This window comes from Mercenaria mercenaria, chromosome 11 (assembly GCF_021730395.1).
Source record: "Mercenaria mercenaria strain notata chromosome 11, MADL_Memer_1, whole genome shotgun sequence".
NCBI classification, from domain to species: Eukaryota; Metazoa; Mollusca; class Bivalvia; order Venerida; family Veneridae; genus Mercenaria; species Mercenaria mercenaria.
In genome coordinates, this window is record NC_069371.1 from 8,941,480 (window position 1) to 8,967,824 (window position 26,345).

Genomic DNA, 26,345 nt, shown 5'->3' on the forward strand with positions numbered 1-26,345 from the left:
ACGTGCAGAACTACCTTAATACTTGGTTTCCTAGTCATCAAACCAAGTTAGATAACTATTGGTTTAATTTGATGTGAATTATAGTCATTTTTGGTCTTAGAAATATAAGTATCTCATTAACAGCTGCTCTATGATTTGGACTGAAACTTCATACAGAGCATCCTAGTCATTAGGCCTACTGAAATAACCAAGTTAGATAACTCTTGATTTTGGTAAGAAACTGTCTCAGTATCACTTGCATAATATTATATTAGACTGAAACTTCACACATCAAGCACTTATTATACCAGATTTGTATAGGGCCCTTTTCATCATAAACATTGTCATAATCAAAGGTGCTTTACATAGCACAAAGCGAGCCACTAAGAGTGCCAAAATGATTCTCTACTAGTATAGACATAGAGCAATCTGACCAGAGGGACAGAGCTGGACAAAGCCCCCAGAACACAGAGGGAGAAATACTATAGATACAGGCCTGTTCGGCTAGCTTAGCCTAACTCTTTGCAAATAGACAGTCTGGACAGTTCTCTAATATACTAATTTTCCAGTAGTTTGATTCTGCCAATTTTTTTCACATACTCACTGTAAGAGGACATAGTGACGATAGAAATTCCTATTAAAACACTTATCATACCAAAGACGTGAAAAATGGTACCAGTAGCTCCCTTGCTTGGCGCTTAGCATTAAAAGGGAAACTGGCCTCTTCTCTCATACCCTCGTGGCGATGGATTCCATCAGGAATGAGGTGTCGAGAGTGATTAATGTAAGTTGTATAGAACTTGCTTCACAATCAGCCTTAAATTAGTATAAACAAACAGCAGAGAAACAATAGTACCGAAGTCTCATGAAAGCTAACAGTGTCTGTAGGTTATTAATAACCACTTTCATTCCTATGATGTTCTGTTTTTCAGTAAATAACCCATGATACATAGTTTAGTGCTGCAGATTGTGACACACTTGATTAACAGGTGTGTTTATTTTATACAGTGTTTACTTTAGCTGCAGGTTGTGGTGTTCTTGTTCAGTCTAGGATTCTCATGGATTCTGTAGGAACATTTATGAATCTTGAATGCTGAAATTCCAACTGACATTTTTTGTTGCTGGTTCAGGTGCTTTTCTCTGTGAAAACAACTTTTTGTTTAGTTTGAGGATTTTTGTGAAACAAGCTTGTAACTAGGATAGGATATATGTGAGAAATTAGCATCATTTTACTTTCTGATGTCATTCCAATGGAATTTCCTCACTTAAAATGTGACTTATTAGGAACTGAAACAAGGAAAATTAACAGAGAAAGGAAATAAACATGATATCTTCCTCATACCGAATCAAAATTATTCCCCTAATATAACTTAAAATTTAGGGAAGATTTAAATGTCCATAGATGTTGATCTATTCAGTTGGTTTGACAGAGTTGCTATTGTTTGGTTATTTGATCCAAAATTTTTGTCAGAAGTGAAAATATTTAATTTTGTTCTATAATTTAAGGCTATTTCAGTATCTAGGTTACCTTCTGATTTTCAAGCTAAGATGTTGCATCAGGAAAGGTCACCTAAGGTTGAAAGTTGTTAGTTACAGTAAGGTGGCAGGGGAGTGCAGATTTGCGAATTCCACAATGACGGGTGGGTACCAGTGTTGAAATATCCATAGAAATCTCGTTTTTGCTTATTTTTCTTTGAAACTACTATGGACTATTGCAGATACTATAGACTACATAAAGACGACTCTCCGGTCCTATGCACCTGTCGCTTTCCATGCCAGATGTAGTGAAAATTGGCCAAATCACCCAAATTTTATTGACCAAAATTAGCCTAACTGGGCCTCACTTTGAACTCTGCCATTCATCCATTTTTAGCCCACCATCATCAGATGGTGGGCTATTCAAATCACTCTGCGTCCGTGGTCCGGCGTCCTTCAGTCCGTCCGTCCGTCCGTCCGTCCTTCCGTTAACAATTTCTCGTTATCGCATCTCCTCAGAAACTACTAGGGGGATTTTGACCAAACTTTGTCAGAATGATGTATTGGTACCCTAGTTGTGTCCCCCTGAAAATCAGACTGGTTCAACAAATTTTTAGTAAGTTATGGCCCTTTGTTTATTTCTATAATTTACATAGATTGATATAGGGAAAAACTTTGAAAATCTTCTTGCCCAAAACCACAGAGCCTAGGGCTTTGATATTTGGTATGAAGCATCATCTAGTAGTCCTCTACCAATATGATTGAAATTATTTCCCTGGGGTCTAATATGGCCCCGCCCGGGAGTCACATGGTTTATATAGACTTGTATAGGGAAAAACTTTGAAAAACCTCTTGTCCAAAACCACAGGGCCTAGGGCTTTGATATTTTGTATGTGACATCATCTAGTGGTCTTCTACTAAGGTTGTTCAAATTATCCCCCTAGGGTCAAATATGACCCTGCCCCGGGGGTCACATGGTTTACATAGACTTATATAGGGAAAAACTTTGAAAATCTTCTTGTCCAAACCACAAAGCCTAGGGCTTTGATATTGTAATGTAGCATCGCCTGGTGGTTCTCTACCAAGTTTGTTAAAATTATCCCCCTAGGGTCAAATATGGCCCCGCCCTGGGGTCACATGGTTCATATAGACTTATATAGGGAAAAGCTTTTAAAAACTTCTTGTCAATAACCTACAACATTCAAATTTGGACCACATGTAGGGTTTTGAGTGGCAAGATGAACCTTGACATGAGTTGACCTTGATTTTGACCTAGTGACCTACTTTCACATTTCTGTAGCTACAACCTTCAAATTTGGACCACATGCATAGTTTTGTGCACTGAAATAAACTTTGACTTTGACATTGACCTAGTGACCTACTTTCACATTTTTGAAGGTACAGGCTTCAAATTTGGACCACATGCATAATTTCGTGTTTCGAAATGAAATTTGACATTGATTTTGACCCAGTGACCTACTTTCACATTTCTCAAGCTACAGCCTTCAAATTTGGACCACATGCATGGTTTAATGTACCGAAACAAACTTTAACCTTTACATTGACCTAGTGACCTACTTTCACATTTTTGAAGGTACAGGCTTCAAATTTGGACCACATGCATAGTTCTGTATTCCAAAATTAAATTTGACCTTGATTTTGACCTAGTGACCTACTTTCACATTTCTCAAGCTACAGCCTTCAAATTTGGACCACTTGCGTAGTTTTGTGTACCGAAATGAACTTTGACCTTAAGATTGACCTAGTGACCTACTTTCACATTTCTGTAGCTACAGGCTTCAAATTTAGACCACATGCATGGTTTTGTGTACCGAAACAAACTTTGACCTTTACATTGACCTAGTGACCTACTTTCACATTTCTCAAGCTACAGCCTTCAAATTTGGACCACTTGCGTAGTTTTGTGTACCGTAATGAACTTTGACCTTAAGATTGACCTAGTAACCTACTTTCACATTTCTGTAGCTACAGGCTTCAAATTTAGACCACATGAATAGGATTGTGTACCGAAACAGACTTTGACCTTGACATTGACCTAGTGACCTACTTTCACATTTTTGAAGGTACAGGCTTCAATTTTGGACTACATGCATAGATTTGTTTCTGAAGTGAAATTTGACCTTGATTTTGACTTAGTGACCTACTTCCACATTTCTCAAGCTACAGCCTTCAAATTTGGACCACTTGCATAGTTTTGTGTACCGAATTAAACTTTGACCTTAAGATTGATCTAGTGACCTACTTTCACATTTCTCAAGCTACAGCTTTCGAATTTGGACCACATGCACAGTGTTGTGTACGGAAATGAAATTTGACCTTGAGCTAGTCAGTAAGTCTTGAAATTTGGAACACTCAAAAATGGCACATTGGTGGGCGCCAAGATCACTCTGTGATCTCTTGTATATTTTTAAATCCAATTTCGAGCATATATGTATAGTGCGAACATAGATGCATACCCAGGTGGTGTGGAATGTGTCTCCCAACCACCACTTTATTTCCCTAATTTTCACTTGAAAAATGTGGATGGATGACAGCCGAGCGTCTGGCCGACTTTTTGTTCTGATGTTTATGTTTTAGCCTCAACCGGAAGTACGGAGCTAGGAATTTTAAAACACCCGCCATGTAGAATCATTAACCGTTCCTCATTCCCCAGATATATTAAAGAATTAATAATGATAAATAACCAGTAAGATAGATATGCCTTTATATCTACCCTGTCCTGTTTATACAGAAAATCGACCGGGGCCAAACTACGAAACCGCTCCCCTGCCACCTTAAGTTTTTAAGATGTTTAAATAAAATAAAATGTAACCTGTCCCAGTGATTTTTTTTGCGTATTTTTACTGCCGAATATCGGCACTTTCCCCTCGCCAAAATAGGCCATTTTTCCCAAAAAATCGTCTATTTTTCCCCTAAAAAAGAGATGTTTTCCCCCCTCAAATTATAATATTTTATTTCCAAAATGTAACAGTATATATTCGGGCGTGAGATCCGCGATATCTAACATGAAATTGGCAGAAATGACATCAAAAACGTCCTTTTTTAAGATCAAAATCGCATCAAGGTTACAGTCGCGAAAACACGTGACAAACAAAACATTGCCGATTTTCAAGAGAAATATGGACTTCAGTCGGTTTAAATATGTTTCATTATGTCAGTTAATCATTTATGGTAATGAAAAATGACAATATCTCTCCTAGTTTTTGGAAAATTGGAGATCAAAATCGCCGCGATTGTACCGAATTTCGGATAGTCAAAATTTCGGACGTTATCAAATTTCAAGGGAATGAAGTGAAAATTGATAAATACAATCAATACAAGTTGTATTGGTGTCTTAATTAATTTTATCACCCAAAAATTTCACGATTTTAAATCCAAAAGTGGTTTTGAAAAAATATAAACTCTTTAAACAAAATTCAGTTAGGAAATGTACAGATTTATATCACTTAGTATGGAAATTAAACATATTTATATTTTTCCCAATTTGGGGAATTATCGCGCTTATTTTCCCAATTCAGCGGGCACAGGCACCTTTATTTTTTCCAAAAAAAATCACTGTGTCCTGAATCCTAAGACACTTATAGTGATATCAACTGAACAAAAAGTGTTGCCGTACCTTGCAAGATAGCCGGTGAATAAGCCAACAAAAGTGCCCACCCCTCCACGCAAAAATCAGCCAAAATTTGCATTCTGAATCAAAGTAACCCCGAAAAACTATTTACTGCCTTTAAAGTTAATTTCACACGATATTTACATTTTAAAGCCTTTCAAATGTTAAAACCATGTACTTTTAACATAATTTTGGTATACAAATGCAGATTACCGTACTTATCCTATCGGGACACCCCTTAAAGGCCACCCATCCATCATTTGGGGCCACCCCAGCCATTATATAGCTTAATGGCATTGCTAGATATAGACACAGGTGTTGCTTTTAAACAAAATGGCATGAATAGTCATTATCTAGGCACTAATTTCTTCTTTTGGCCGTTTTATGATACGAATCCTACTGGCTGGGGATCCTTAGCTTAATTATTATATGGCCACCTACTGCCATTTTCGGACTCGCTAGGCCGAATTTAATACTCAGAAATGAATAAAAACCACTATAGGTTACAGTTCATTCCGTAATGGGTTTAAATACATGCAAAAAGTCAGTATTTGAGTGGTTTGAAAATTTGCCTATTTTCCTTAAAGGTCCATTACTAAGGGAAAGTGAGTTGGCAATTTTTTTCATAGCCAGTGCATAGACTTCTGCAAGACACTAAATAATGAAGATTGGCAGGTCAAAATTTACAGAAGGTCTTTGGAACTCAAAGAAATGTATGTGTATTATGTTGAAATTTCAATGAATCGACAGAATGACCCCCCAGGTTTTTTAAACTTTCTTCATACTTCATAGAAAAATAATTGTACATATACTGCGATTTATTTCGAATTTCTGCATACCAACTTTCATTTTCCAATAAAATGAAATAGTTTCTGTGCTTTTTAAAAGAAATTAAAATTTTCACTTTCCTTAGTATTGGACCTTTAAGGTGGCAGGGGAGTGCAGATTTGCGAATTCCACATTGACGTGTGGGTACCAGTGTTGAAATATCCATAGAAATCTCGTTTTTGCTTATTTTTCTTTGAAACTACTATGGACTATTGCAGATACTATAGACTACATAAAGACGACTCTCCGGTCCTATGCACCTGTCGCTTTCCATGCCAGATGTAGTGAAAATTGGCCAAATCACCCAAATTTTATAGACCAAAATTAGCCTAACCGGGTCTCACTTTGAACTCTGCCATTCATCCATTTTGTATTTTTAAATCCAATTTCGTAGCATAGATATATAGTGCGAACATAGATGCATACCCAGGTGGTGTGGAATGTGTCTCCCAACCACCACTTTACTTCCCTAATTTTCACTTGAAAAAATGTGGATGGATGACAGCCGAGCGTCTGGCCGACTTTTTGTTCTGATGTTTATGTTTTAGCCTCAACCAGAAGTACGGAGCTAGGAATTTTAAAACACCCGCCATGTAGAATCATTAACCGTTCCTCATTCCCCAGATATATTAAAGAATTAATAATGATAAATAACCAGTAAGATAGATATGCCTTTATATCTACCCTGTCCTGTTTATACAGAAAATCGACCAGGGCCAAACTACGAAACCGCTCCCCTGCCACCTAATTTACAAGTAGAGAAGTTTTGATATTTAATGAATCTTGCTGCCTTAGTTGTCTTAAAGAAGCACTCCTCCAGCTTGGTGTCAAATTTGATTTTACTTGGTTATATACACTTTGAAATCATTTAATTTCATGATCTCAAACATTTTGTGGTTTTGATGAAAACAGCAGTTTCATGGGGATAGGAATTTGTGGATTTCAACTTTTGAACATGGATTGAATGTGAGTTATTGCACTTGCTTGTTGGGACAAAATTTCAGTCTTGGTTTGTGACGTAAAATATGTAGAAAGCTAGCCATCCAGCTGGCTTACGGAAGGTCAGTGGTTCTACCCAGGTGCCCGCTCGTGAAGAAATAATGCACGGAGGGGCACCTGGGGTCTTCCTCCACCACTAAAAAAGCTGGAAATTCACCATATGACATAATATCATGTGTCGGTGCGACGTTAAATCCAACCAAAAAAAAAAAAAATGTAGAAAGCTCCCTTAAATCCTTATGTACCAGTAAAAGGCCGATAAGTTTACGTTCAAAGGTCAAAATCCATAAATTTAAAATTCTCCTCACAAAATAGCCATTATGTGGTCAGAAGGAGGCAGTTTCGTGCCCAAAAAGTTAAATGATTTCACAGTATAATAATATATGTTACTGTCACAGGTGCTTGGCACATGGCCTGGTCTGAAAACATTATGCCCCCGCCTATACTCTACAACCCCCCTTATTACCCCGTCTACAACCCCGCCCCGCCCCCCGCGTAATAATTGAACACTTTAAATAGTCCAGTCACATATAAATATCATCGAAATATCACATGACAACATTTTCACAACTTTTTGATAATTTTTTCCTAGTGACATATATAAAATTAGAAGGCTACTGTCTGATAATTGGAAATTTTGTAAAGTGATTTGCATCTTACAGCATGCAACTCTAAAGGATTTGTAAAAGACCATGCCATGGTTACTTAGCAAAATAGATATCTACATTTCATCTATAGGGACAATTACTTTAAAATGAGTGAACTGATACTGAGTAATTATAGTAAAGACAGAAAGAAAATGTTCGACAGCTTTGTCACTAACTGTTTTAGTTAATTATGAATCATCATCCACACAAATTCTGTGCCCACTGTCACACGTGCAAAGACCAGAGAAAGAGTCATGTGTTTGGAAAAATGGGATTTGTTATTCCGGATAATGTTCAGACTTGGATTTATTCTCAAATGCTACCATGTGATGTAATGGAGACCATGGCCAAGGTTTGTGCTTGATAGATCTAGTGTCTTATGAGATACATTGAAATTTATATACTGGATGCTTTAATAGCCTTCAAGTTTGTTTTTTAATATGGTCAGTGACTCATTGCATATAGATATGTTAGATGGAGAATAACAATTTTTTTTTTTGAAATCCGAGTTAGTAATGCATTTTTTATTTGGTTTTAATATGAATATTCTCTCATACCCTCAATCGTGGCGATGGATTCCACCAGGAATGAGGTGTCGAGAGTGATTAATATAAGTTGTAGAACTTGTCTAAAATAAATTAGTATAAACTATATAAACTACAAAAAAGATATCAGTTGACTTGGTTTGCACTTTACATGGACTTAGGATATTGTGTCCAGTGTTGAAATCTCATTTCAGCAGATATATTACAGAAATTAGAGTACGTAGTGGCCGAGTGGTTAAGGTCACTGACTACAAATCACTTGTCCTTCACTGCTGTAGGTTCAGAACCTGTCTTTGGATTTAGAACTTTCCCTGTGAAGAAACCATCAAGCTGGTCAGTGGTTTTACCTAGCTGCCTGCCCATGCTTAGAGGAGCACCTGGGGTCTTCCAGTCTCCACCATCAAAGCTGGAAAGGTGCCATATGATCTATAATCTTAACACAACAACAACAAAAAATCAGAATAATGCCCACTTGTTCCTGCAAGCCTAAAATCAAGTGGTAAGTTGCACTGCTGTAGAGCGACATGTATAATTGCTGCAGTGTTGTATAAAATTCTTATATAAATTCAAATTTATGTACATACTGGTAGCAAGTGGGAGTTGATATGTTTTGAGCAACTTGGATGAAAGAATTCAGTGAAACATTTAATGTACTGGAAAATGTTAATATATTTATTTTTGAAATATGTTTAAATCTTGGATTTGTACCAACATATTACTGTTATTATAAAAAAATGTGTTAAATGTTCAAATATATATTGATGGAAATAATGTATTCAGCAGTTAGGTATGATTGTTTTGGTCTCACACTGTACTATTTGTCTTGGAAATTCCAAGACATGATGAACTGTTGCCAAAAACTTCTGTTGCAGTTGAGTACAGAACTGCCAATATTATATAATCCTCATATACATTATAAAACAAACTTCTATTGTTTATGGGATGATGGGGAGAGGTTGGGGGTTGGATCTTTCGTATATACAATGTAGGTTGCTGAACTTCGAAACTTTCGTTCCACATCTCTGTTAGCTTTAAGCCCTGCAGCAGTTGTCACATAAGGCAGAGCTCCAGATAAGATTTTAGGTTAAAGGGTATTTTACCCCCTAGTTTTTTTTTCAAAGGGTATTTTACTCCTAGATGTTTTTTCAAAAGGGTATTTTAGAATTCTAAATGGTTTTTCAGAATTCGAAATCATTTAAAAGGGTAATAATAATAACTGTTTGTATAATTTTCTGATATTCATGTGCTGCGCTGAAGTGCCTTTGTCGACTAATGCTGTTTTCCTGAATATTTTTGAGCCTTCATTCAAATAGTTTTAACATTTAGTTTACTGCATACATTACATCTTACACTACATCTTAATTTCAGTTACTGACCACTGCGATATATCAACAGCCAGTGATACTTTGACTGTCAATGTTTTTTTCAGAAACACCAACATGTGTGTGCTTCGGCTTTTTCAACAGTTACCCATTATATATCATAGATCACGTGCTTAGCGATAGGCATTGTCCGAGTCATCTCCTGTCACACACTAATATACTTGAAGAAGAAAATGGCATTATTTTACGATATCGTTTGCGTTTGCTTTTATGAGACACCATTTTGTTTGTTGTACTCGATTACAAAAAGGATGTGCTTGATTTACGATAAAATTGGATTACGCACTTAAATCGAGTAAAATACGTATCCCGTTTTTTCAATGCGTATCAGTACGCGTAGGTTTGATTTTAAATGCGTTTTTTGTAAATTTCAAAACGTATTTACGCAAATACGCATCTTATCTGGAGCTCTGCATAAGGTATTCATCCAGCTAACTAAAGTGTTCTACCCATAGGCCTGCTTGTGCCTGAAGTAATGCACTAAGGGGCACCTGATCACTTAGGTCCTCATCAGCTTTATCTGAAATTACTGACACACATGCCCACTATTCCAGACCTTTAAGTCCAAGGTCAGGTCACATTTTGAGGTCAAAGGTTAACTCGGCCATCTGTCAAGGAATTTTGATATTAGTTGAATTGGAACAAAGGTTCCCTTTAATGAGACAAACTGCCATGCATAAAGCCCAAGGTCAAGGTCCCACTTGGAAGTCTATTTTTGTGTTTTGTTCATATAACTCCCATTTTCTTCTTGAGTCTATTAATTCTGTTTTTATGCCCCTGGCATCTACTGGTGCCGGAGGCATATAGTGATTGCCCTGTCCATACGTTCGTTCGTTCGTTCGTCCGTCCGTCCGTCCGTCCATACGAGGTTAACCAAATGGGACCGTTTCGTCCAGCATCAATACCCCTTACTAGAATGACTTGATACTAATGCAGATGTAACCTGTGACCATTCCTCATCTTCAAACATCACCTGACCTCAGTTTGACCTTTCTTGACCTTGTTTTGGATTTAGGTTGCTTTGTATGGGCCATCTCTTGGTTAACCAAATGGGACCGTTTCTTCTAGCATCAATACCCCTTACTAGAATGACTTGATAATAATGCAGATGTAACCTGTGAGCATTCCTCATCTTCAGACATCACTTGACCTCAGTTTGACCTTGACCTTGAACTTGACCTCGTTTTGGACTTAGGTTGCTTTGTATCGACAAGGCTGCCCCCGGGGGAGGGGGGGGGGGGGGGCATCAAGCGTTTATTGAACACAGCTCCTTGTTTTATATAGATAGATGGATATTCAAATAACTAAGAGGAAATGTTTATGATAATAAGACACTGTGTCAAAGGTATGAATAAGACTCCTAGATCAAAGGTCAAGGTCAAATATTTAGTGTCATTTTTCTTGTATGGTCATTGATATGCATAGAATGATATTCAAATAACTTAGTACAAACTTCCATTCATTTAAAGGTGAAATAAATTTAGTCATTTTTCTTTTCCAGTTGAGGCTTTAACTTCAGTATAATTATGTCATCTATTGTCAAAGTGCCATTACTTACTTGGCTCACACTTTACATGACCGGGGCATCCTTGTCTGAAGTTCACATTTCTAGTGTCTTAGAAAAATGAGGTAGAGATTAATTTTGTCCAGGAAAGGTATTTTATTCATGAAAAAAGTTTTCTTTCAGGAGCAGAGGAATTTTACCTGCAAAAAAGTGGACCTTGATGTACAATTGTCAAGTATATGAGGATATTACAAGGTGTAAAATTTAGGACATGCAAAAATGGAGCAATATCAATATTGTTTCCTATAAGTAAAACATGCACTTTTCTATTTTCAGGGACTAAATGGATTTGATGAATTAAAGAAATATATAAGGCAAGGGAGTGAATTCTGTAAAGAAGTAGCCTTTATTGTACAGGAAAGGTACCTAAAACTCACAAACCAATTTAATGAAACCATAGACATGCCCACAACATTATTTCATCTTTCTGTGTAATAAGAAACAGTATTTCTGTATATAGTTTGTTCTGTTTTAGACCATTATAGCTACTCATCTACATTTGGTGTAAAATTGTTCAATGTGTTCATTTCCACCAGGTTTTCCATAGAATTGAATATTGACAGCCTTTTGATATGTCAGGTTATACATGTATATACATTGTGCATAGTGGTACATAAACAATATAATATTGATTCCCCTGTCATAAAACAATACAACAACTTTCATTCTGAAACAGTTGTAACAAAATATTTTTGATTTTGTTTGTAAATATTTCCAGTTTTGACATATTGGGCATGTAGTTGTTAATTTCATCATGACAACTTGCAGAGCACACCACACAGGTCACTCATCCAAGTTTGATATCATGCTTGGAGGTCAAAGCTAAAATAAGTTAAATCTATGTCCACTTGATATCTTCTAAACCGCTTGAAAGTTTTTTGTAAAGTTAGCATCAAAGTTTGCTAAGTTTGATTAAATATTTATGTAATCAAGATGACATGCATAGAATATAACTCAGGTCATTAGGTTCAAGGTTCAAAGGTTGTGATCACAACATTTTACTTTCCATATTATGTCAAGGAGGTGTCTCGGGGTATTAATCACCTTTTGTGATAGCTCTAGGTAGCCCAGATTAATAAATAAACAGTTTAAGAGTTAGGTCCATGTTTCGGAGATAAAAGTTCGAACATCACCAAATCATAGAAAGAAAGAATTGTTTTACATGAAAATTACAAAGCATTTATATTATTCTACAAAACCATTGTCAATTTACTCATCTATTTATTGAATTCCGGAAAGGGACTGCATGAAGGGGCCACACTTCTGGACAGTTCATTGCCTTTAAAAACACACCATTTTTAAAAAGCTGTTAAATATGTCTCCATTTTGATGCATTTGCAACAATGTACCAGTGCTTAAACTTTACATAACTAGGCTAAACATCGTTTTTGACAATTGTTTACTTTTATTTCTTTACAAATGGCATTCCTTTTTAGCTCGACTTTTCGAAAAGTAGAGCTATTGTACTCGCATTGGTGTCGGTGTTGGTGTCGGCGTCGGCGTTGCCGTCGCCATTGGTTAAAGTTTTTGATAAAGTCAAATATCTCTGTTACTATCAAAGTTATTGACTTGAAACTTAAAATAGTTATTTACTATCAAAGTCTACACCAGGAGAAACAATCCCCATAACTCTGATTTGAATTTTGACAGAATTGTGCCCCTTTTTAACTTAGAATTTTTTGTTAAAATTTTTGATAAAGTCAAATATCTCTGTTACTATTAAAGCTTTTGACTTGAAACTCAAAATAGTTATTTACTATCAAAATCTACACTAGGAGACACAATTCACATAACTGTGATTTGAATTTTGACAGAATTATGCCCCTTTTTAACTTAGAATTTTTGGTTAAAGTTTTTGATAAAGTCAAATATCTCTGTTACTATCAAAGCTTTTGACTTGAAACTTAAAATACTTGTTTACCATCAAAGTCTACCCCAGGAGAAACAATCCCCATAACTTTGGTTTGAATTTTGGCAGAATTATGTCCCTTTTTAACTTAGATTTTTTTGTTAAATTTTTTGATAAAGTCAAATATCTCTGTTGCTAGTAAAGCTTTTGACTTGAAACTCAAAATAGTTATTTACTATCAAAGTCTACACCAGGAGACATAATTCCCATAACTCTGGTTTGAATTTTGACAGAGTTATGTCCCTTTTTAACTTGGATTTTTTTTTTAATGGCAAAGCTCTAATTCAGAGTCAAGCACTGAGAAAAGTCGAGCGCGCTGTCTTACGGACAGCTCTTGTTTAAAGGAGGACAACTCTTTTAGAATATTTTAATTATCCAATTCTACAGGACAGAATGGTAAAAATGTATTGGACAGATAGGTTGTTTTTAAAGATGTTGTTTGTTTTCTAAACATTTCTGTGGTTTTATGATATACTGCTAAACCTTAAAACTTGAACTGTAACAGTCACAATGATAATAGATGCCTTGTTCAGGATACTCATTTTTAGCTTGACTATACGAAGTATAAGGAGAGCTATCCTACTCGCCCTGGCGTCAGCGTCTTTCCGTGTCCCCACCTTGGTTAAAGTTTTGGTGCACTTTCTCTTTTTTCAAATTATCTCTGTAATTACTTGATGGATTTGATTCAAACTTGAAATACTTATTCCTCATCATCATCCACATCATCTGACATAAGGGCCATAACTCTGGCACCAATATTTCATGAATTATCCCCCCTTTTCACTTAGATTTTCAGGTTAAAGTTTTTATGCACTTTCAGTTCAATTCTGTTATTACCAAATGGATTTGATTCAAACTTAAAATAATTCTTCATCATCATCACCCACATCATATGACACAAGGTGCATAACTCTGGCACAAATTTTTCATGAGTTATTCCCCCTTTTTACTTAGAATTTCAGGTTAAAGTTTTGATGCACTTTCACTCCAACTCTTATTACCAAATGGATTTGATTCAAACTTAAAATAGTTGTTCAACATCATCACCAACACCATATGACGCAAGGTGCATAATTCTGGCACCAATTTTTCATTAATTATTCCCCCTTTTTACTTAGAATTTTAGGTTAAAGTTTTGATGCACTTTCACTCTGTCTCTGTTATTACTGAATGGATTTGATTCAAACTTAATGTAGTTGTTCAACATAATCACCCACACCATATGACACAAGGTGCATAACTCTGGCACCAATATTTAATGAATTATGCCCCTTTTTGCTTAGGATATACTTATATAGTGTTTTGATACATATTATCTTTATCTCTCTTATTACTTTAAGTTGATATTTTTGACAATATCTTCATCCACAATTGGAGTCATTAAACACTCCAGTGACAGCTCTAGTTTCCTCAGATGTGCCCAGTTTCACTATCCAGCATCAAAATAGTTGAGCGCGCTGTCTCCTGTGACAGCTCTTGTTTAGCTCACCTAAGCACAAAGTGCTCATGGTGAGCTATTGTGTTCACACTGTGTCCGTTGTGTGTGCATGCGTCATCAAGTCGTCCATCCATCAACAATTGTGTTTAAACGACATCTCCTCCAAAACCACTGAATGGATTTTGATGAAACCTGGCCTGGATGTTTCTTGGGTGGTCCTCTACCAAAGTTGTTCAAACAGTTCCGCTTGGTTGCACATAGGGGCGACCAGAGCTAAAAATAGAAAAATCTTCAAACAACATCTCCTAAACCACTGGTCTGATTTTGAAATAATTTCACACAAATGGTCCTTGTGTGACCCTCTACCAAGATTGTTCAAATTATACCAATTTGCCAAAAAACATGGCCACCAGGGGGCGTGATCACTTTTCCCTATATGTATATAGTGGAAATTTAAAAAATGTTCTTGTGTGAAATTGCTGGCCTGATTTCAGAATAATTTTACACAAATGGTCCTTCAGTGACCCTTTACCAAGATTGTTGAATTTATTCTGATTTGTCAAAAAACATGGCTGTCAGCGGGCGTGGTCTTTTTTCCCTTTATGTAAATAGTAGAAACTTAGAAAATCTTCTTGTATAAAACTATTAGCCAAATTTTAAAATAATTTCACACAAATGGTCCTTGTGTGAACTTCTACAAATTTTTTTATGATTCATTAAAAAACATGGCTGCCAGAGGGCGTGGTCACTTTTCATCAACAATTTCTTTAACAACATCTCCTCCAAAACCACTGAATGGATTTTGATGAAACTTTACACAAATGATCTCTTGGTAGCCCTCTTTCAAAATTATTCATATTGTTCCGGTTCATTGAACATATGGGTATTTTTAGAAATAGTTTTTCAACTATCATACTTCAAAAATCTTTTTCTTTAGAGCTTTGATATTTGGCATGTGATAAAAGGGTGTGACTCTCTACCATAACTGTCTAAATTATTGCCCTAATGTCAAAAGTGGACGTGTCCCTGTTTGTGACATGTACTTAATAAAGGCTTATATATAAGAAACTTTGAAAATCTTCTTCTCTGAATCAATAATAGCTAGAACCTTGATATTTGGCATGTGATATCAGAGTTGTACTGTCTACCACAATTGTTCAAATTATTGCCCTAAGTTCAAAAATGTATGTGACATGTATATAATATAGACTAACATAGGAGAAACCTAACTCAGTACTTGTACCATTACATTACACAAACACACTTGAAGCCTTGTACACAGGTGAGCGCTTTAGGGTCAATGACCCTCTCAGGGATATAAATTAGCAGGGGCCCAGTAGCCCATGGCCCCTAGATTTTGGGCTGGGCCCCTAAATTGTTGGAGAAAATGCCCATATACCTAATGTTAAACATTTATTTTTGACAGTCTGGGCCCCTAAATAAAAATAGCTAGCTTATATCCCTGCCCTCTTGTTTGTTGACTTCAAGGTTGTATCACTGTGCAAAATTAAATCCAGACAAGTAAGCAAATTTCCCATTTACTTTATCTTTAAAATCCACAGATTCAAACATAGATTTTGCCAAAACTACAAAATTTCATGCGTATGAAATTAATGATTTCATGGTACTTAAGAATACCTTCTTTTATTTCAGAGCTGACTTAGAAAGTACCTACTCTAAAGGATTGACTAAAATTGCAGTGAAACTTCTAAAAGCTTCACAGAACAGCTCTGGGTATGTTACTGAAATATTGAGTATCAGTAGGTTTAGTATGGTTTATCAGTTATGTGTCTGTTAAAGAGCTCAGTTTTCATCAGATCAGTACCAGTTTTAATATTTTTCCCTCTACATGCAGCTGGTGAACATGAATCAGTGGGTTCAGAAGTATATTCTTATTCAAATCATCATTTAATTTTTCCTGTGCAGCTATAGACATTGTGGGCTATATAAATATAGTCATGTGCAGTTCTTACATCAAGCTACTTGGCAGGCAGTAAACATGTGTACATGTTTTACAGAAATTGACTATTTTAAGGGCATATTAAATACTAATAATTCATATATGACATTTTACTATGGACCCCGCCCGCTTAGCTCAGTAGGTAAGAGCGTTGGTCTACGGAACGCCGGGTCGTGAGTTTGATCCTCGGGCGGGGCGTATGTTCTCCGAGACTATTTGATAAACGACATTGTGTCTGAAATCATTAGTCCTCCACCTCTGATTCATGTGGGGAAGTTGGCAGTTACTTGCGGAGAACAGGTTTGTACTGGTACAGAATCCAGGAACACTGGTTAGGTTAACTGCCCGCCGTTACATGACTGAAATACTGTTGAAAAACGGCGTTAAACCAAAAAAAAAAAAAAAAAAAAAAAAACATTTTACTATGGTGACTGGTGTTGGTGATGATCTCAACATGAGGGATTCAAATGTTCTTATCTGACAAGATGAAGGTTGAGGGTTTTATCCTGATTGGGTTACAATAGCACTTCAAAGTATAACACTTTTACTGACTTTTCACCCATTAATAGTTAAAGCATCAAATTCACTGCACCTTGACTTCAAATGTATAATTCCAGACAAACATTTATATTACAGGAGTTTAACAGATGGCTGGAAGGCAGTAGCTTCCAGTATAGAGGTGGAGGCAGAATTACACAAGTAAGTTTTTACTTTTTGTTTTGTTAGATAAAAGTTTAACAAAATAATTTTCAACAGTCCCATCTGTTGTACTGGTGGATAATTCACTGACTCGGTTTTACTTGTTTCTAAACCAGTACTGACCAGTTTTCCATATTTTAAAATTCTATACTCCGCCCTGAGATAGGTGTTACGCAGTCATAATCAGTCATGGAAATCCCATGAATGTGACAAGAAACAAACTTCCTCATTTCTGTTGTAAGTAGCTGCCAATGAAAACTTGCTAACTGCAGAACTGAACATGCCTGTATGTAGAACTGAACATGCCTGTATGTAGAACTGAACATGACTGTAATACTATGTAGAACTGAACATGCCTGTATGTAGAACTGAACATGCCTGTATGCAGAACTGAACATTCCTGTATGCAGAACTGAACATTCCTGTATGTAGAACTGAACATGCCTGTATATGATATAATCCTAAAATTCTTGTAAAAATATTTCTTATGTCAATTTAGAGGGAGATTCTCAAAAGCAAACTGTTCGAAAACAAAACAAGAAATTAATACTTGCAGTGATAAAATTAATGGATTGGTCTAGAGAATTAGGATATCCATCCAGTTGCTCTGGCTTGTTGCAGTTGGAATCCAGGAGGAAGAAACTTTTTTTTTAAGATGAGAATGTGAAAAACAAAAAAAAACATTTGCCATAAAAGAGGTGATCCAAAGAAATTACATACTTGCAAAAAGTATTAACTGTATAAATGTAATTAAACATGATATTTATTTATTTGTTCATTTATGGGTAAAGGAATGGTGCAGATGCTAAAGTTTGTTACAATTCATAAAGGATAGTAAATCTCCCTTTAGAAAGTCTGAAATCCACCTTGAACTCCTGAAAGGTTTATATGCATGCACCTAATCATGCTAATTTAAAAAAAATCTACCTGAAGTGTTTTATATTTCAACAATTATTGTATTTTTTAATTGGGTATTGGAATAAACTATTAGAGGCTAGGTGATTTATGGAAATAGCAGTTGGAATATTCATCTTCTGTTCAGATAACAAATTGTCTTCAGTAGTTAATGATTAATGACATTTTACAAATTGTTCCTTTCAGCTCGTCTTACTCCGATTGTTATTTTCTTTTCAGAAATTTAGCAACAGCTTTATTAGAAGACATAGCAAAACCACTGAAACAATTAGTTGATGGTCAGCACAAAACTAGAAAACCTGTACGTATTGATTCTACCTATCTAGTTATATGTCTTTATAATAAATGGTGTTAATGACTGTTTATAATCTGTCTCTTGTCCCTGTGGGATGGTTGTTAGTTTTGTGTAAACTAGGCAGAAATATACGTAAAATAGCTTTATTAGGGTGTCTGATGACTAATGGTTCAGTTATATTGAAATAGGATAAGGAGTGACTGTTGGACCTGATGGTTGAGGGTGTGAATCTTTGTGATTTGTGATACTTTACCATGTCACAATCCTTTACTAAGATGCTATGTATGTTGACTGATACAATCTGACATATGTTTCAGTAATGGAGGCCTCTATGGCCGAGTGGCTTATGTAGCTGACTTCCAGTCATTTGTGTCTCACTTGCATGGCTTAGGGAAAAGCCAGCCAACTGGGCTCACAGATGGCCGATGGTTCTACCTTGGTGCCCATCCATGCCTGAATCAGTGACATGGGGACATTTGGAGTCAGTCCTCCACCATCAAAAGCTGGAAAAGTCTCTAAATGATCTCATTTGTATTGTTGTGACTCTAAACCAGACAAGCCAGAAAGAAAAAAATCTTTACAGTGAGATAAGAAAATTACCACACTATTCGAGTTGCAGTACTAAGAAAATCCCATTGGCAGCTTGAGATAAGTCCAGATACTTCAGTAAAATGTTGTTTTTGGACAAAATCGCAACCACTGATGGATTTCCTTGTCCTCAAATTACGGGCAGGGAATATTAAGTTGGTTCACATATAATTCATGCTCATAGCTGTTCTATCTGTTGAAACTGTAGATAAAAAGCGGGTAAAAATACTTACATTTCAGATCGAAAATTCAGTAGATAAGGCGCTGAAAACACTTACAGATAAAAGAACCGAAGAAAATAGGGTAAGAAGTTTTCAATTTTGTAATTATGTCTCCCCCAGGAGACATATTGTTTTTGCCCTGTCCTTCCGTCCGTCCGTCCGTCCGTCCGTACGTCACACTTCATTTCCGAGCAATAACTGGAGAACCATTTCACCTAGAACCTTCAAACTTCATAGGGTTGTAGGGCTGCTGGAGTAGACGACCCCTATTGTTTTTGGGGTCACTCCGTCAAAGGGCAAGGTCACAGGGGCCTGAACATTGAAAACCATTTCCGATCAATAACTAGAGAACCACTTGACCCAGAATGTTGAAACTTCATAGGATGATTGGTCACGTAGAGTACATGACCCCTATTGATTTTGGGGTCACTCCGTCAAAGGTCAAGGTCACAGGGGCCTGAACATTGAAAACCATTTCCGATCAATAACTAGAGAACCACTTGACCCAGAATGTTGAAACTTCATAGGATGATTGGTCATGAAGAGTACATGACCCGTTTTGATTTTGGGGTCACTCCGTCAAAGGTCAAGGTCACAGGGGCCTGAACATTGAAAACCATTTCCGATCAATAACTAGAGAACCACTTGACCCAGAATGATGAAACTTCATAGGATGATTGGTCATGCAGAGTAGATGACCCCTAACGATTTTAGGGTCACTCTGTTATAGGTCAAGGCCACAGGGGCCTGAACATGAAAAACCATTTCCAATCAATAACTTGAGAACCTCTCGACCCAGAATGTTGAAACTTCATAGGATGATTGTTCATGCAGAGTAAATGACCCCTATTGTTTTTGGGGTCACTCCGTTAAAGGTCAAGGTCACAGGGGCCTGAACATGGAAAACCATTTCCAATCAATAACTTGAGAACCACTTGACCCAGAATGTTGAAACTTCATAGGATGATTGTTCATGCAGAGTAGATGACCCCTATTGGGTCAGTCTATTAAAGGTCAAGGTCACAGTGGCCTGTTCATGTAAAATCATTTTTTGGAAATAAGTTAACTTGAGAACCAATTGACCTACAATGTTGAAACTTAATAGGATGATTGGACATGCAGAGTAGATGACCCCTATTTATTTTGAGGTCACTTGATCAAAGGTCAAGGTCACAGGAGCCTGAACAGTGACTTGAGAACCACTAGGCCAAGAGTGTTGAAATTTAGCGGGATGACTGGACATGCCAAGTAGATGATCCCTATTGCAGCCAACCATCAGTGTCTCTTTGACTTTCGCTCCTGACCCCTATTGACTTCTTGCCTATAGGACTTTGCATTGGGGGAGACATGCGCTTTTTTACAAAAGCATTTTCTAGTTATAATTTGGAAAGATATACTTTTCTGACATGATAATTTTTATGCACCCTCATCCATTGGGGTTGGGGGTTCATTTTTCATTTAGATTTTGTGCCTGGTCTGTAACTTTGTCATCCATTAAGGGATTTTAATATTACTTGGCACAAATGTTCCCCATAATAAGACGATGTATCTAGCACAAGACCCTAACCCCTAGCTCTATGGTCAAGGTCACACTTTGATGTCAAAGGTCAGTAGTGTTTTGTCCTGTCCGTAACTGTCATCCATCAAGGGATTTTGATATTACTTGGCACAAATGTGTCCCATAATGAGGTGATGTGTCATCCATAACACCCAGGCCCCTAGCCAGATCAAAGTCACACTTGGAGGTCAAGGGTCAGTAGTGTTCTTTTTTTCTGTTTGGTCCATATTTCTTGTCATCCTTAAAGGGTTTCTAATATACATTACACAGACATGTCCACTAATGAGACAATGTGTCATGCGCAACACCCAGACCCCTTGCCCAAAGGTCATGGTTATACTCTGCCATCCATCAAGGGATTTTATAGATTTTGGCACAAATGTTTCCCATAATGAGACAACTTACCATGCACAACATCCAGACCCATAGCTCAGATATCAAGGTCACACTTGGCGGTCAAAGGTCAATAGGGTTTTTTTCCCTGTCAGGTCTGTAACATATAGGTTGTAAAAAATTTGACCAAACATTTACCAAGATATTACATATCAGTTACCGCATCCATTCAAATGAAGTGGTATGGGGGCATGCACTTTTTCAAAAGTTTTTTGTTTATCTTATGAAAAAATTCTCGGGTTAGGAAATATCTTTTTCATCTAATGACTTGGTTATCCCTGGAGAATGTGTTATGCTATGTCTTGTGTTATGTTTTGTTTGATAAAAAATTATTTGGACACTTCTGTCATGGCAGTAATTAAGAAATATTATGCAGTTGAAATCAAATTATATTCATATTTAGATCATTTACATTAGCTAAATTAATATTCAGTTTACACCAATCATGGCTTAGTTGTTTCGTCTGTTTGGTATTTACACAATTTTCTGTCGCAATTACAGTATATGTCATTAAATGCCTTACTATAAATAGCAAATTTATGCTAGAATTACACAAATGTCACTTGCTGACATGTTATTGGCATAGTGATTGTTGCACTTCAGTTCCATGGCAGAATATCTGCTTGTCTGGCATTGACATTGTATAGCAAGGTATATAATAAAATGGTCAGTACCTGACTGGGGTGTACCATCTGGTCATAAGTGTACACCTAGCTTCATAATGACTCTCGGACTTACCAACATTTTATTAACAGCTTTTCCCAGGAAAAAAACTGGTGGGGGTTGGGGGAGGGGGGTGGGGAGAGGGGAGAGGGAGAGTGGGGAGGACTGACTGTTACACCAGGAAAGGACAAAAATCTAAAATTTCAGGTAGTGTTGAATTGAATTGTACACAGACTTATGATTACTCATTGAAATCTTCATTTGAAAATTATAGTTGTTATTCATCTCATAGTCTTTGCCAGTTTCGTATCATAGTGTGCAACCTACTTTTTTGACCAGTCAGTGCAAGTTATTTTTAGCTCATCTGATTTTTTGAAAAAAATGAGTTATTGTCATCACTTGATTGGCGTTGGCTGGTTGAGTTTTATGTTTAGGTCAGCTTTTCTCCTAAACTATCAAAGCTATTGCTTTAAAACGTGCTATACTTGTTCACCATCGATAGCTGACTATGTACAGCAAGAAACATAACTCCATCCTGCTTTTTGCAAGAATTATGGCCCCTTTTGGACTTAGAAAATCAGATTTCTTGGTTGAGTTTTGTGTTTAGGTCAGCTTTTCTCCTAAAGTATCAAAGCTATTGCTTTAAAACTTGCAACACTTGTTCACCATCAAAAGCTGACTCTGTACAGCAAGAAATGTAACTCCATCCTGCTTTTAGCAAGAACTGTGGCCTCTTTTGGACTTAGAAAATATCAGATTTCTTGGTTAAGTTTAATGTTTAGGTCAACTTTTCTTCTTAACAATCAAAGCTATTGCTTTAAAACTTGGAGCAGTTATTCTCCATTAAAAGCTGACTCTGCACAGCAAGTACTGTAACTCTACATTGCTTTTTGCAAGAATTATGGCCCCTTTTGGACTTAGAAAATCATGGATAGGACAGTATTTCTGTTATACAGAGACAAAATCAGATGAGCTTCTGCACCCACAAGGCGGTGCTCTTGTTAAAAAAGTGTGGCTTCTTATTACTGAATACCAATGTAGTGTTTCCTGCAGACTCTTAAAGGGGCATGGTGCTTCCCTTGAAAAGGGGCACTTTTAACGCGCGGTTTGGCATTGAAAGGGCATTTGTCCAAGAACGCTTGTCGGCGTTATTTTACATACTATTTTCTCATTGAATTTGAGAATCTTTCATATCTCAGATATGGGATAGATATTTTGTGGAGTGTTAGCTTGCATTTTCAGAGACAGATTTCAGGTGATAATTAATAAGCAACAAGTTTATTGAACAACTATCAGTGCCCAACTTTATTTTGTCAATCATATCATTTCACCACTGATTTACGTTAAGAGAATAGGCAGTTCATCAAATCTACATGTAATCAATGACTTTGTACCTATATTGCTGATTAAACCCATTGTTCTTCCTTGCCAGTAAGATTTAGACGACAGGTCGAGTCGGAAAGTTATATTTTGCTAGTGTTTTGGGCATGCGAAAACGAAAGTAGAATGCGACGTAAAAAGTATATGCTGTGAAATTTGCTAGATTAGATCGTCTGCCACTATTTTTATCACTCCCCCGTTGCTCGGGTGTTTTAGCGATACATACAGTGACTGACTATGAATCTGTTTTTTTTTTTGTTTTTTTTTCGTCTAATCACACATTATTCAGTAATACAAACATAAATGTGAATACCAATGGTTCATTGCGAGTAATAACTCAAAATTTCGGCTTGCTTGACGCATGCGGCTGTGCACTTTCATCTTAAATTTCGGCCTTATAAAATCATTTTGACAAATTATTTACGAAACCAAAACTAGGGCCTTGCATTTTTAGTTTATTCATTTAAATCTCGATCAGTTTTATAACTTAATCGCTAAGTTATCGGTTATTTTCATACCGATGTACGTTTTCAAATTTCAAAGATGGCGACGACTTCTGCATCGGCGCGTCATGAATGTGCTTCGTAATATTACAAATCAAGACATCGGTCGATTTTAATGAATTTGGTATCATTCTAAAGCTTAAACGTTTGTCTTATTATTTTTATAAATGATATCCGTAAAGGAATAAAATAAATCTTGTAGATAAAATCGATATAAAATATTTTGAGTCTGGTCAATTTTCATAGGTTGGTCGGCGATCGGCAAACCTTCAATATTTTATTTTTAAAGGCCTAATTAGCGCATCGAAAATGTGCGATAATCAATCTACATTTTAAATGATTACAACCTTTTAAAATAATTATCGTTTAATTGACCGTTTCAATCATATCTTCCGTAAAAAGGCTACATGTTGCTTCTCCGTCGACGTGCTAAAAACAAACAAATTTTCATCTACTGTTCCCAATTAAACTATCATAAAACAGTAATTGATTGCATAATCCTGTCAGTTCTTAATCAGGGTCATTCACGGTTGATGCACCCACGTGTCGACCTGTTGATCACAGCCGCTAATTGACGGTACAATACACGGAACATGGCACGCGGACATTGGCTTTTCAGACTGGTTTTGAAAAGGCACTTGTCAAGATAAATAAACAAGCATCATAGAATAAAAGGGCACGTGGCGCAAACGGGCGGTTTGAAGGGCAGCTTGGCGGCACTTCAAACGGGGCATGGCGCTGCGCCATGTTAAAAAGGCCTGCAGGAAACACTAACTTTTTTTTTGTGACAGTAGCAGTATTTTTCGAAGTACAGTTCTTCACCCTGAAGAGCATCGACTGAATGTGCATGTGTACCAATGACCGCCCCTTCATTGATATATCAAAGGAAGCCAACACATTTTTGTTACTTTGAGGTGTCGGAGAATCTGATACGATTTGAAAACAACAATTAAAAGAATACGACTGACTCTGCAATTCTGATTGGTCAAACGTAGATTTCACACTGTGTCAGATAGAGTCCATGAAGAGAATTCTTTGAGAAAAAGAAACCTCCATTGGTCACTCCCTATCAGTTTCTTTTTCCACCAAGAATTCACTTCATAAACTCTATAACTTAAATTATCACATAATCCCATAATCCATTGATCTATTGCTCCATTGCTCTATATCTTGTAGGCAAAGAAGAATGCATATGATTGTGCCAAATCACATGAGAAGGCTGAGGAATCAAAACAGGGGAAAGCCAAAACAGAGAAAGATATAAATAAGGTAACACATGTTGAAAAATGAGATAGAAATAGGGTTTTTAGTATTCACAATATAATTTGAAACCTCAGATATATGTATTAGTCATTAAATGGCTTTTTCACAGTGTTATTCAAATAAATGGATTTTGTTAGCATTTGCACTTTTAATATTTTCTTGAAGCATTTTTAGCTCACATGTCACAAAGTGACAGTGTGAGCTTTTGTGATCGCGCAGCGTCCGTCGTCCGTCCGTACGTCCGTCCACTTTTGCTTGTGACCTCTCTAGAGGTCACATTTTTCATGGGATCTTGATGAAAGTTGGTCAGAATGTTCATCTTAATGATATCTAGGTCAAGTTCGAAACTGGGTCACGTGCTTCAAAAACTAGGTCAGTAGGTCTAAAAATAGAAAAACCTTGTGACCTCTCTAGAGGCCATATTTTTCACAAGATCTTCATGAAAATTGGTCAGAATGTTCACCTTGATGATATCTAGGTCAAGTTCGAAACTGGGTCACATGTGGTCAAAAACTAGGTCAGTAGGTCAAATAATAGAAAAACCTTGTGACCTCTCTAGAGGCCATATTTTTCATGGGATCTGTATGAAAGTTGGTCTGAGTGTTCATCTTGATGATATCTAGGTCAAGTTCGAAACTGGGTCAGCTGCGGTCAAAAACTAGGTCATTAGGTCTAAAAATAGAAAAACCTTGTGACCTCTCTAGAGGTCATACTTTTGAATGGATCTTCATGAAAATTGGTCTGAATGTTCACCTTGATGATATCTAGGTCAGGTTCGAAAATGGGTCACGTGCCTTCAATAACTAGGTCAGTAGGTCAAATAATAAGAAAACCTTGTGACCTCTCTGGAGGCCATATTTTTCATGGGATCTGTATGAAGATTGGTCTGAATGTTCATCTTGATGATATCTAGGCCAAGTTCGAAACTGGGTCAACTGTGTTTAAAAACTAGGTCAGTAGGTCTAAAAATAGAAAAACCTTGTGACCTCTCTAGAGGCCATATTTTTCACAAGATCTTCATGAAAATTAGTCTGAATGTTCACCTTGATGATATCTAGGTCAAGTTTGAAACTGGGTCATGTGCCTTCAAAAACTAGGTCAGTAGGTCAAATAATAGTAAAACCTTGTGGCCTCTCTAGAGGCCATATTTTTCATGGGATCTGTATGAAAGATGGTCTGAATGTTCATCTTGATGATATCTAGGTCAAGTTTGAAACTGGGTCAGCTGCGGTCAAAAACTAGGTCATTAGGTCTAAAAATAGAAACACTTCGTGACCTCTCTAGAGGCCATACTTTTGAATGGATCTTCATGAAAATTGGTCAGAATGTTCAACTTGATGATATCTAGATCAAGTTTGAAACTGGGTCACATGCCATCAATAACTAGGTCAGTAGGTCAGATAATGAAAAAACCTTGTGACCTCTCTGGAGGCCATATTTTTCATGGGATCTGTATGAAGGTTGGTCTGAATGTTCATCTTTATGATATCTAGGTCAGGTTCAAAACTG

General features: G+C 36.7%; 1 protein-coding gene across 3 annotated transcripts in view; it reads left to right on the forward strand.

Moving 5' to 3' along the window:
* The window catches only part of LOC123531433 (nostrin-like), an 82,745-nt gene that overhangs the window by 27,972 nt on the left and 28,428 nt on the right, over positions 1 to 26,345 (forward strand). Inside the window, exons 1-8 of one of the 3 annotated variants that reach the window (XM_045312389.2) lie at positions 1,030 to 1,189; positions 7,576 to 7,912; positions 11,328 to 11,413; positions 16,052 to 16,132; positions 16,995 to 17,057; positions 18,192 to 18,273; positions 19,096 to 19,158; positions 24,750 to 24,842. In XM_045312389.2, the coding sequence (XP_045168324.2) occupies positions 7,751 to 7,912; positions 11,328 to 11,413; positions 16,052 to 16,132; positions 16,995 to 17,057; positions 18,192 to 18,273; positions 19,096 to 19,158; positions 24,750 to 24,842 (630 nt within the window). In that variant the 5' untranslated portion in view covers positions 1,030 to 1,189; positions 7,576 to 7,750. Of the gene's footprint in view, positions 1 to 1,029; positions 1,190 to 7,484; positions 7,913 to 11,327; positions 11,414 to 16,051; positions 16,133 to 16,994; positions 17,058 to 18,191; positions 18,274 to 19,095; positions 19,159 to 24,749; positions 24,843 to 26,345 lie in introns of those variants that run through there. The other 2 variants (XM_045312388.2, XM_045312391.2) reach the window with 2 other exon arrangements.